At 37.5% G+C, this 13,685-nt stretch overlaps 1 protein-coding gene across 6 annotated transcripts in view; it reads left to right on the plus strand.

Annotated features, from left to right (window-relative positions):
- The window catches only part of diaph2 (diaphanous-related formin 2), a 542,053-nt gene that overhangs the window by 167,837 nt on the left and 360,531 nt on the right, over positions 1 to 13,685 (plus strand). For all 6 annotated transcript variants that reach the window (XM_038281299.1, XM_038281303.1, XM_038281304.1 and 3 more), the window contains 3 exons: positions 1,221 to 1,331; positions 3,120 to 3,232; positions 7,813 to 7,929. In XM_038281299.1, the coding sequence (XP_038137227.1) occupies positions 1,221 to 1,331; positions 3,120 to 3,232; positions 7,813 to 7,929 (341 nt within the window). The remainder of the gene's footprint in view (positions 1 to 1,220; positions 1,332 to 3,119; positions 3,233 to 7,812; positions 7,930 to 13,685) is intronic.

Genomic DNA, 13,685 nt, shown 5'->3' on the forward strand with positions numbered 1-13,685 from the left:
CATTGGAAGAGCAAAAATTTAATCAGCTTAATAAATTTTCACTAAATGTTTTTTTAGGCTCACTTGGGTTTTTTAATTTTTTTTTTTTACTTTTTTGAAAAAGTATAAAAGTGATGCAGAGACGATGGAAACACATTTTTAATACGTTCTTATGTAATGAATCAATCGAATGTTTCTGCCGCCCTGAATGCAACGTTAGATTCACATTTCTCTCTCAATGGGTCTGAATGGCATGAACCATTGTTAATGCTAGCTAAGATGACAAAGTAAGTCTACATTGCCAGATGCATAGCGCTGATTACAGCCTTGGTCTGTCACTTTTTAGCCACTACATATAAACATAGAAATGGTAACAGAAACCTGCTTGAGATTTACTTTTTTCTGTATTATTTTTTCTTGATCATGGCAACTCTAGTTGTAGTTGATCCCTCGATCCGACCGGCAGTCTGAATTCACCCTGAGGAAGGACATGCTAGGCAGACTCCTGTTGTTGTGAACAGTTCACACTATGGAGGCCCCCCCCTTTTTTTTTTTTGCTTTTTTTTTATGAAGGAATTGCTATATAACCAAACATGCCTTTTTTCTTCAAACTTCAGTAATCAGTTTAGAAATGACATGACACTGGAGTCAATAAACTGTTTGGTTTTGGCATTGGATTTGGCAAGTCCCTTCTTTAACTCTGATGTTCAGCCCACCAGTGCATTTTTCTAACAACTGAGCAATATTCGAGGGAAAACAGGTTGGATTTTTTTTTTATATATGATATATATATATATATTCAGATTATTCTTTCATTCCCAATTCTGGAATCCATCACAAGTAAGTACTGCCACGGTTTCGAGTTAAAAAAACACTTCAAACGACAGCATTCAACTTTCAACTCAAAAGATCTATTACCAAGTTCATACACATTTTCTTTAATGCCTAACCCTTCCAAAATAAATAAATATATATATAAACTTTAATAAACAAAACCCGTACAGTGTCTCTTCAAATATAATTCTGTGTATTTTCCCTTGTATGTGTTTCAAGAAAAAAATGTGTTCTAGAAAAGAAAATCTAAATCTGAAATCCAGGCCTCACAGAAAGCCAAAAATGAACATTGACTTAGAAAGGTCTAATCAGTGCATCTGTAATTATAGCTGGAGCTCTGATTCCTACCATTACCGTCCTCTGTTTTGCTCATAAGTTTATTCTTTTTGTATTTGTCTGCTCTGCAGGTTGCCTGTATGCAGCTGATCAATGCCCTGGTCACATCACCTGATGATCTAGACTTCCGGATTCATCTACGCAACGAGTTCCTCAGATGCGGCTTAAAGAAGATCCTTCCTGTGAGTTATGAGAAAGCAACTTAAATCTCCTGTGACTGTGAAGATGTTGCCTAAAATTTCAACATATAATAATGAATAAAGCAAGTTCTAGTCAGTTCAGTTAAACCTTATCACATTAAATCCTTTATTGCTTCATTCAAGTAAAATAACCCTTTCTCTTTCATATTTCTATAGAGAAAATATATTCATTCTCGTGCATTTTGAATTTTAAATGTAAGTCCTAATTGTTTTAGTTGCAATCAGAAATTCCGGATCAAAATATCTATTCGCAGAATTTGTTTTGCTTTACTGATTAGTTAGAAAATGGAAGTGATTGCAAAGCATAATCTCAAAGAAAAGATTCTAAACAATTGGAATGATTAGTAAAAAGGGCTTGTTGAGAGTGCAGTGCAGAGCTCACACCTTTGCACACAGGCGTCATTATCAGCAACCTCACCGTCCTCGCCTTCACATGAGCCCAAGGCGAGCGAGCTCCAGCTCATCACTCAAACTCTCATTTGTTGCAAGTGGGGTGAACGTGTCACAGAGCCAGTTGTTAATAAGTCATCCCAGCTGCTCCTGTTGATTTTTACGGTCATTACTTTAATTATCTCCATTCCTGCCCCCTGATATGAAAGAGCCTGTGTGTACAGTCGTTTATGAATCCCACATTTACCACTTTTATTGCCTACATTCAGCGTGACACTCCTTCATCTAATTATGAGTTATGCTCTGGAGTGTGTGTAGCTGTTGGCTAAGAAATAGTGAAGCCCGCAGGAAAAGAAAGCACAATTTGTTTAGTTCTGATAGTCCTTGGCCGCCTGTGTTTGGCTTCCTACCTCGCATCAACCTGCGAACTAATGTTGGATGCCAAAGACAGATGGTGCACCCCAAAAATGGTGCAAAGTGATTGATACCTACAGAAACTGGGTTACATTTGGCTGTGTCTCTGTGTGTAAACCCCACTGCTAGTGATTCATAGGGAAGTGGTAAAGAGCACCTCTGTGTCCCCTTGTGGCTGGTACAGGTGTGCAGGAAGTGAAACTGTCGGCGGGAGGGTTGTGTGTCATAGTTTTCTTTTCTCTCCTGGACAGTTGTTAAGCTTTGCAGAAGTTTTTTTTTATATTTCATTGTCAAACTATAACAACAAACTCCAAGTTATTGAGCTTGTCAGTTAATTAGGATGAAATTACAGAAAGAAAAATTTGTGGATTGTGGAAAGCATTTATATCCAGCCAATCTTTTAAGCCTTAGAACCAGTAATGTCTGCAACCACTAAAAAGAAAATAGCTCAAGCTTGACCCGGTTGAATGGAAAACATCTTTAAACATCAGTTTTCAGGTTTCGCTGAATGATTTTTGTGTGGACTTTACCTGTGCAAAATCAAAGACATGATTATAATTCCACCTAAAATATTCTGTCAAAGTTCTCTACTGGATGGGAGATGGGTGGAGCTGTATATAGCTTCACCCATTTCCCCATCACCTCTGACAAGCTTCCCATTCCCTGCTAAGAAAAGCATTCCCACAGCATGATGCATCCGACACCAATACATTGTAAGGATATACATAAAACAAAATCTCAATAAGCTTCTTTCCATTTTTTTTGTATTATACTAAAACAGAAGTCAAAGAACTTAAGTGAGGCATAAATATTTTAGCGAGATTTCAATGTAAAGTAATATAATAATCGAGCAAACCTTTAAAAGCATTATGCTTCTCTTACTCTGTATTTAATTTCATAGATTTCATTTCATAGATAGACTGTATAAAAACAGTTTTAACTCTTGATACTGTGACTGATTTCCAGGAGATAAAGAAGACCGAAGAGCTGGACATTCAGCTGAAGGTGTTCAATGAGAACAAAGATGAAGACGCTATTGAACTCTCCCATCGCCTGGATGACATCCGTGCTGAGATGGAATATCCTTTTGTTTTTTGGTTGATATATAGAGGCATGATGTTCAGGCCTGCAGAACTAGCAGAGGGTCGGTTCTTACTTTTGGTTTTTGCTTTGCAGACTAAATCCGCCTTATGGCTTTGTTCATTAGAGGAGGATTAGATGAGTCAAAGCACAATATCCTACTCTATCCCTGGGACAGGTATACTTGGTAAATAACCCAGTCATCTTAACCTATGACCTCTGCAGTCTTTTATTTGCTCTTTTCCTCCAATCCTTCTCCTCTTTTCTTTACTTTGCTTTTTGTCCTTTGTTAGCTTTTGGGTTAGAAAGACTTTAATGAAACAAAAGGCAAAGGTGTAAAATAACATTATCCTGTTTAAGGCATCTTTTTTTAAGTAATGGCATCCCAATGAAGTAATTTTTTTCAATAATTCATCCAATTTATTACACACCAGTGATATATATATATATATATATATATATATATATATATATATATATATATATATATATATATATATTCTAACAAAGTCCTTGTTGTTTCATTCAATTCAGTTCGTTTTTATATCGCCAATTCACAACACATGTCATCTCAAGCCACTTTACAGTAAATTAATGCAAAGTTTGCTATCTAAGGAAAACCAGTTGATGGCATCGACTCATTGACACAAAGACAATCCCTCACACCAAGCATGCTTGTAGCGACAGTGGAGAGGAAAAACTCCCTTTTTAACAGGAAGAAACCTTCAGCAGAACTAGACTCGGTGTGAGCGGCCATCTGCCGAGACCGACTGGGGTTCAAGGAGACTGAAGAAGACAGAAAGAAGCAGAGATACCAAACACAACTGTCAACCAGCTCCACAGGCGGCCCAGTCCAGGAAACACACAGCCAGGCAGACAAGCTCCGAGTTTCATTGTAATGATTTAATTGATTTATTAATCCCAAAGGACAATTTGATAAACAACACAATCATGGAGAAGGCAGTTGACTTCATAGCTGTTCAGGAGAAATAGATTAGCATCCTCCACGCAGGGATCACAGAGGGCTGTATCCAGGTATATTAAGAGAAAGTTTAGTGGAGGGAAAAAAGTATAACTTCTCCTTACTGACAAGCTTCCTATGAATGATAGTTTTATATTCTTGACACCGGCCAACAATGCAGGAAGTACCACTACCTTCTTTAATGAACATGCTAACTGGGCTTGACCAGATCTGAGCTCCATAGTTTTTCTATTAATTTTATCAAGGTAAAGATAAGACACTAAACTTTACTAAGCAGATTAGCATAAGGAGACTATTCTTGCAAGCTGGGCTTCCTGCACAAACCTCAGCAGCTCCTAAGCTCTGTTCCACACAGATGATTCAGTCATTCATGCAAGCCAAGTACTAAATACAGATACTGCATGGATATATTTTTTGATTAGATGAGATTTCTGGTGCTTATTTCCTGTTTCCTATTATACTTTTTTTATCCAACAAATTTCCCATCAGCTTGTTCGGAAAAGGACTCTGAACAAACAACAATGAACTTTTTGTTGTTCCTTCTCCTGTAGGAGGGTGTAAATGACTCAGCATTCTTCTCCAAGATTACAAAGGCCACAAGAGAATATTTTTTTAATTTTCCCGTAACTAAATGGTGTTTTTGTTGGCCTTTTATCATTTGCTGTTTTCATTTGCTTACAATCAAACTAAGTTCACAAGACGTTTTTTTTACATTGTCATTCATTTTTTGTCCTCAGTGTATACCAAACAAAAATATGATCCATTCGCTCCATGACAGTTTTACACATAAATACAAAAAATATGCTGTTATTGTAGCAGTTATTGAGTGAGAACAGCAATAAACAGAGGTCTTGAAGTGTATAGAAATAAATAGGCAATTGTTCATACGTAAAGTCAAAAGAAAACATGTTTCAAATTTTACAAGCTCAGATATGCAAATGACTAAAGTATCTCTCAGTGTAATAATTCCACATTATGAGTTTCCCTGTTTGAATTCAAATGCTAAATACAAAAAAAACCCACATTTTTAACTGTATTCGAAGTCACCAAGGTACCACTGTAATGCTGTAATATAACCTTTTTTTATTTCTTCTTACTAGTTCAGACAGAGTTTTATCTCTACACTCGCTTTCCACTGTTTGGCTACAAAATCTCAGCATCTAAGTAATAAGAGGAGCACGGATTTTGTCCTAAGTGGCAAACTTCTTCTGACATCCGAGAGAAGAGCTCTTTAATAATTCAGAAATCTTCTCTTAGGCCATGTATGAATAGCTGACATTGTGAGCAGACGAACCAGACTCTGACATTATGTAGATGCTTGTTCCTGCAACCATTTTCTTCCACAGCCCTTGTAAGAAGCATAAAAGTGCCACTGTGACTGACAGTTTGGTGTGACTCTTGTGAGGGGAGGCGTATGTGTGCATAGAGAGGGGTGGGGGTGTAGCTGGATTAATGATGTGCTTGAGAAGGTTCACAAATGAGAAGCCTAATGTTTGTTTCCAAGGACAATGCGGTATTGATCTGCGAGGTATGGCCCTGATTGGAAAACCCAGGTTACCCTTTGTCCTTTTGTTTGCATGGAGCGCACACAAAATGAGAAACACACATCCTAACACACAGGACTTCCACCACCTGAGCCCTGCAAATGTGTCTTGCTTCTCCCAGCGGTTTCATAAATATTAACCTGAAGAGAGTCCTCTCCTCTGTCCGGCTCCAGGTCCAGGTGCTAAGGAGATGACTCCAGGCCTCTAATAAATATTAATGAACTGTGAAATGTTGATTGATTGACCCCGCCATCACTGGCCTACATCACACTTGACTGCCACTCATGTTTATTCATTATTTGGAGAGAGAGAGAATGTTTTAAGAGACAGAGAGAAACCTAGAGGGAGAAAGAAATGCTTGGATTGGGTGAAGGGGATGGCATTGAAAAGCTCAGAGTTTACATCAGGATTATGTACGATGTTTAGTGATAGATGAACCTAGCTCTGCTCACTCCCAGGTTGAGCTCTCTCTCCCTTCTGAGATGTGGTTATAATTGAATCTCTCAGGGCTGATAATTCTCCCAGGCCTTTTATGCAGGTAATGCATGGGAGAGAAATTAAACTTAAGAAGTCTAATTTCTCTCTCTGGTTGTCTGAAAAAAAAAAAAAATTAAAGTGTTTTAATTACAGAGGCTGTTAACATTGATTAGGAGAACGGTGGAGCTGCATTTAAAAGCATTGATCTTTTCCAAATGCAGCTGAGACAACCCGGGCCTGACAAGTGATGCAACCCTTAGATCCTGAACACACATCTTTTGGATCCATGTGCTGCCTTTAACACTTGATGACATTGTGGGTATTCTGTTTCAACTTCTTAACGCAGGTAGTGAAAATCCACCATTTATGTTCAGATTTAAATCTTCTCTTGAGGCGTAGCAGGGCCCTTTCTCTTCAGCCTACCGTTTTTTTGCTCTGTTTCACTCAGGAGTGCACATACACCCATTGCAGCAATGGCTTTTCATTACAATTCTAGGCCTATTTTTAAGGTTTTGATCTTTAATATGTCAACTTCATTGACTCTGATCATCAGGAATTTGCAGCACAGGCTGAGGGTCAAAATGGTATAAAGAGGATGAATGTATGTACCATTTATTATAAGTGGTCAGATGCCCAGCAAATCTTAGAACCTCAATGTCCTCAAAATATTTGTTTACATTAGTATTTTGAACCTCTGTAAATTGTCTCGAATCTACCAACTCGAGCATATGCATCGCTTGAAAAACTGTGGTTGATGTGCATCATTAAAAGCCAAAATGTGCATGTTAACTTTCAGACAGACATGATGAGCCTGCAGGCTTAAGTTCTGCTTTCTAAGGTAGTAAAATTACAGATTTCACTATTACTGCTCACCATTTCCAACACCCTGCGTTGCTTCATGGTAGGACATGTCAACAGCAAACTCTTTCCTCTTTGACCAATTAAAAGGTCAAAACAAATGCTTCCAGTCATTATGCATTGCTTGCTGGGTTTAGATTTAAAACATTAAAAGGCCTATTAGATTTACCAGTTGCTTTTAGACGTCAAGCTATCATTAGATCCTCTTTTAGAAAGCAAGGGAAGATATACAGTCAATAGCTTTTGCAAATTTAATAGCCTAACATTCTGCTTGTGCATGCAACTCTATTCAGTACAAGGGTTAAGCCTGGCATATACTTTTACCCTAGAAAAAATCAATTAGTGTTGTAATTTAAAGCATTGTGTGACTATTAATGGAATTAGTGTGGTATTTCTTTAAAGAAATGTCTGGAATGACAGGTAAACCAGTGGGAGCCTTCTTCAATCCACGTCCCCCTTTTCAACCGAGCAGTTTAAAGTCATAGTTCCCCTGAGAGACAATGAGAAATGATATCTGTTGACTTTCATACTAGGATGCCTGTCAGTGTACTGCAATCTTGAAAAAAGAAATGCTTCTAATGAAAAAAAAAAAAAAAAAAACTTAATAAACCTTTAAAGGTTTAAATGAGTTGAATAAGTTTGTCAGGCTTGGTGCTTTTATTGTTGTGTGATTTAAGAAAAAAAAAAGTTGTTTTTTTCCTTAACCTTGCTCTCTCACTGATATGAATGAAGTGTACCATCTCCTGTCAAATATGGTGAAAGACACCGCTTCAGAGCCCTACTTTCTGTCAATCCTTCAGCATCTATTGCTTATCAGGAATGACTATTACATCAGGTAAGTTCTGTTTGACTTTTCATACTGCTAGCCTTGTATTGACTGATGACCTGTTGAGACTCTCGCTTTCCTCCTCTATAGCTTCTTGACTTGCTGTTTCATAGCAGATACAATACCTACTAACCCATCAATTTGATTTTACTTGCATCATGGTACATCTTTAACTGATGCCTGTAGATTTTCCACCATCTCCTCACCCGTTTGAAATCTGCCTTTAATAAAGGTGTTGAACAGCCAAAAATGTAAAGGCCAATTTTTATCTGTGACCTTTGATTCAATTAAATTCAGTTTATTTATATAGTGCCAATTCACAACACACATCATGTCAAGGCACTTTACAAAAACAGAATTGGTTCAATGTTTTCTATTTAAGAAAAAAACCAGCTGACTGCATTGACCCATTGACTAGAAGGCTATCCCTCACACGGAGCATGGTTGTAGCGACAGTGGAGAGGAACAACTTCCTTTTAACAGGAAGAAATTATTAGAACCAGGCGCAGTGTGAGCAGCTATCAGCCGAGGCCGCCTGCGTTTCAAGGAGACAGAAGCAGGCATACAGAAAAATGCAGAGATTTTACTTTCATGATGAATACAGGTAGCTCCTAAAGGTGTATAGTTTTGTAGGGTTGATCTATTAATGTAACATAAACTTTCGGAATCTCAACTGGCTTAGTATCAAATTCTGTAGCAACAGGATCGCTAGTTGTGATAAATAAAGTATACAATTATAAGAATCTTGTAAGTTCACTTCAGTTTTTCTTTGTGTGAAACATTTAATGAGATGAATCATCTGAAGATCAGACTGCCATGTTAAAGGTTAAGATCAGGGTTGGTGAGAAGACTAATGGAAATCTGAAAATATTTAAGGTCCTTTTAAATCTATCGTTCCTTTTTTTATGAAACAACTAAAACTACTAACGTTTAAAGGAATAGTACACCCAAAACATGATTAGCCTTCATTTTCTACTCACCCCCATGCTGAACAAAACTCTGGAGTACTTTTTTGATATCTCAAATGCATCTGGAGATCTGGGAGGCTTCCTGCTGTCTGCTGACATTCAAATAATGGAGGTCTATGGCGCCCGAGACAGAAAGGTCCATAAAAGTCCATAAAAACGTGTCAATATTCCTCCATACTGCTCGTCCAATGTATTCCAAGTGTCCTGAGTGGGTAGCGTCCATAATTTACTCGAAACGAAGTCATTTAGAATGTTTTTAGAGCATAAACAGTAGTGTATAGGATTTCCTAATAGCGCCCCCATCCGCGCTCACGACGCTACGGAAGCCGGCAGACCAAACCAGCGCATTCAGCTCGGCAAAGAACTCATGCTCTTCCTCAACACTGAAGTCCTCAGACATTTTTCTTTCGTTGTTTCTTTCTTTGCACAGGTAAACAGCACATTTCTTCTTCTACGCTTGCATCATCGGCAGAGCAGACGCTGAATGCGCACCTCCTTCCGGTTTGGTCTGCCGGCTTCCGTAGAATCGTGAGCGCGCATGGGGGCGCTATTAGGAAATCCTATACACTACTGTTTAGGCTCTAAAACGTTCTAAATGACTTCGTTTCGAGTAAATTCTGGGTGCTACCCACTCAGGACACTTGGATTACATTGGACGAGCAGTATGGAGGAATATTGACACGTTTTTGTGGACTTTTGTGGACCTTTCTGTCTCGGGCGCCATAGACCTCCATTATTTGAATGTCAGCAGACAGCAAGAAGCCTCCCAGATCTCCAGATGCATTTGAGATATCAAAAAAGTACTCCAGAGTTTTGTTCAGCATGGGGGTGAGTAGAAAATGAAGGCTAATCATGTTTTGGGTGTACTATTCCTTTAAGTCCTACATTATAGGGATCCAGACTGACTTCTTGGTAAAAGTTTGATAAATATCTGTCTGTTCAGTAATTTAGTCCAGATTTGTCAAGATTTTAGAAACATAAACGTAAATCAAAGTGTCAACTTCTTCCTAAATGTCCGATAAGCTCAAACTATATTTGAAGGTAGGACGAAAATCTATTCAATTGACATTACATATCTTATATACAACATTTGTGCTTCAAAACAATAGCAAAAAAAAAGAAAACAAGATTGACAAAAAAAAAGAAATACAGAAAGTTTAGCACTCTATGATGGGAACGTAACCTCAATGAGAAAATTATCTCATTATTTCAAGGTCAGGTTTTGTCCGAATATTTTAGATTTTGAATTGGAGGTTATCAAATGCAGTCTAGACTCCATTCTTGTTAAAAAGCTCTACTCAATGTTTTACCTGTGTATTTTGGGATTGTGAAAATGTAATTCACATTACTTTAACAACTGATCTAACATAATGTCTATACGTGAGTAAAAGATAATTTTTATCTAGTATCTGAGACAAAGATCTGCTTCCTTGCGCAGGAGTATGTAGGTAACTTGGTAATAAAAAGTTTTTTTTTCTTCCCACAAATGATTTTTCTTATTCTTTACAGAATATAAATAAGTTCAAGACTGAAGACAGTATGTTACGAATAAAGTGCAAAATAATATCTCGAAAAGGCAAAAAGCTAGAATGATGTTTCCTCCAAGTAGTGTTCCCTGACAAGACGTCTGCATGCTAAGAGTTTCTCTATTCAATCCTGTTCTAAAATATTAAGTTATTTTCTCATTTACACAAAGCAGTGTTATTTTGACTTTATTGTTGATACACTCTTTCCACAATTCGTAACCTTTTTCATATCTTCAAGCTTTCTTTATTTAATCATTAAACAGGTAAGCAGTGACATTATTTTTTTGTTTTTTTTTCCCTCATATCTCTATTCTGTCATAGGTTTTAGTTATTAATCCAAAGATAATTGTTTTCTGTTCACTCTCTACCATATAGGCAACACTGCTTACCTTTAATAGAAGTGTTAAATCATTGAAATCTGCATGTTAGATTCTTTAAATTGGTGGATTTCCAGCCAACAGCTTTAAATGGCTGAGTGTAGGTTTGTTTCATAGGAGGAAGGAGTTGTTAAATAGTATGCATGCACTCTGTGTTTGCTCTGTCTGAATGATCTCTATCCTGGGAGCAGTTTTAGTCAAAACCAATCGCTTTGTTTTTGAGAAATAAAGCCACTCTAAAATTTAAACTCTGTTTTTAGACTGATTTTTGAAATGCAGATTAGCCAGCGACTGTAAAACGAGACAGACTCCTTTTTAATAAAGAGACTGAATAATTCCATGCTGTGTCAGAAGTTTTGGCAGAACTGAGACCTAAAAAAGTTTGAAGATAAGGATAAGAGGAGGTAGATGAATTTAGCAAAGACAAGTTGCTGTCCCCTCGGAGTCATGCATAATACATTCCTCATTTATTTGGTGGAAGTGAGAAATAGAATTCATATTAACTATCCAGTTCCGCCAAGTCTACCTCTGCTCCTTAGACCATGTAACACTCCGTGGAGCAGAAGCTGTTATGATCTTTTTATCTGGATATTTGGTTCTGTTCATTTTTAAACCTGGAGCACAAACAATAAAAGCAGAAAGGCACCAAGATTGAGATATCTGACTCCCCATACATCACAGCTGCAGAGTTTGGATGATATAAGATGTATGAATAATGTGGTCCATGCAACATTTTCAGATAAAAGCTGTTTATTTCCTCTGTCTCAAAAGGATTTAAGTTTTGCAGTTGAACTAAGTGCATTTTGGTGAGATCTAAAAATTTATACCAATTTACAAAACTTCTTGTGGAGACTTCATAATTTTCTGTCAGTCTCACTATACAGTAGTTAAAGTAATCATATCCCTTCAACTTGATCACATTCTTTATGTGTTAACTACAAAGGGAAGCAAAAAATTCAAATTCTTTACAAATAAAAATCATATCATTAGTTTAACATCAGTTAGTATTTAGCCCCGTTGAGCCAATGCTTTAAAACGCCACCGTTGGCTGTTAATACATCTGCGACTCTTTTTTTTCCCAGTTGCCCTCCAACAGCTTCTGCATTTTTAGAGATGGAAATATTGACAGTATGCATTTTTAGGTACTGATAGATTTTCACTTTGATTCCCTTTCATATCCTCTTTGTCTCTTTTTTTCTAAACAGTAACGAGCTCATCCCTCTCACCTCTAATGGGTGGGATTATCTCAGCATCATGCTTCCACCACTGAGGTTCACTATGAACCATGGTTCTCATCGATTTGTAAGGATTTTCACCATGAATGTTGCAACATTCGACTTTAGTCTCACGTGACCAGAGCACCTTCTTTAAACATCTCTGTCTCCGACAAGTGGTTCTTCTTATGCCTTTATTCCAGAAGTGGTTTCTTTTTTTTCTAGTGTTCCATAAAAGCTAGTTTTCTTGAGTAGATAGCTAATAGTTTTCCTGTCCTTTAATGAGCTGGGAGTACCTTCAGAGCTGCCAGTCATGTTTTGGCTTGTTCTTTTAATAATGCTTCCTACCCTTACAGTTGGGCCATACTCTACTTTTGATTTACACTTTTGATATCTCTTGGAATTCAAAGAACTGGGATTTTGATTAGAAACCTAAACTTCATAACTATTTGTATGATTGGTTTGATGTGTTCCGTGTTTCTAAATGATACTGTTGATTTTTAACTTTAATTTTCACTGCACACGTCTAAGATTTATGTAGTTCACAGGTTTTGAAAACTGTTTTTCCTTTTCATTTCACTCCCCAGTGACATATTTGTTTTACGATCCAAGAAAATAAAAAAATAAAAAAACATAAATAAATTAACCTTTGCAAGGAACCATATTTTCAATTTTTTGGTTTGTTTTTTCAGTTCTAATCAGGTCTACACTCATTACCTTTACAAACTTAAGGTAGCATAGCATTAAATAATCCAATAAGGGACAAACCTGCTCTGTCTACTATAAAATCTAGCAAACCATAAGTTGTTTTGTTTTCGTCCTCCTGGGCAGGATTTGTTTTTGATAATTAATCTTTCCTTACAAACAAGTTTAATGAATTGGAACGCAACGAACCCACCCAATAAATATAGAGCAGATCTGCTCTTTTGGAGCCTGGTGATATGGGGATTAGACCGGTTATGTGGAGCAGGGCTGGATCAAGTGGCTGGGGCTGAGCTGAACCACAAGTTATCACTAGAAGAAATGAAGGTGCCAAAAGAAAAAGAAGAGGTTGAGGATGATGCTGAGGACATATGCTCGCTTCGGGAGCCCAGCCCTTCCCACTGTGGAAGGGCAATGACAGTTCTGGGTCACTCTCTCCGTCTCTAGTTATCTCCACCCAGTCTCTATCTGCCTGGTGGCGGCAGCGGAGGACAAGGGGAAAATAGTGTGGCTTATTGAGATAATAATGTGGTGCGCATTCGTGACAGTTGTAAGCCGAGTCCCACAGTGCTTAAGCAATGTTGTGTAAGCTTTCACCAGCTTGTGCCAGTCATGAGTGGGTGAATCCAACAGCTCCAGATTAATGCTTGGCATTTTCACTTTCAAACAGCTACCTAAAAGCTGGGTTACTCTTATTTACTTTGGCTGAAGATTTCTTTCTTTGTTGCAGTTGGTTTTCTTTTTCTATTTCTAGTGCGATAGGCCCTGTCCACCCACAGTATATCACCAATAAAAAAGTAGTCTGAAATAAGCTGTTAGAGTAAACAGGCCAGCTCTATTTTATTTAAGGTTTGATGTTAACAAAGTCCTACTACTTTTCTTTTCATTTTTTCACTGACATATTTTTTTGGTCTTTTTGGACCTAATTAACGCACCTAGCAGCAGATACTTTGTTCACATTTCTGTCTGCTGTAATCA

Source organism: Cyprinodon tularosa, unplaced genomic scaffold, assembly GCF_016077235.1.
Source record: "Cyprinodon tularosa strain WSP-4 unplaced genomic scaffold, ASM1607723v1 ctg17, whole genome shotgun sequence".
Classification (NCBI taxonomy): Eukaryota; Metazoa; Chordata; class Actinopteri; order Cyprinodontiformes; family Cyprinodontidae; genus Cyprinodon; species Cyprinodon tularosa.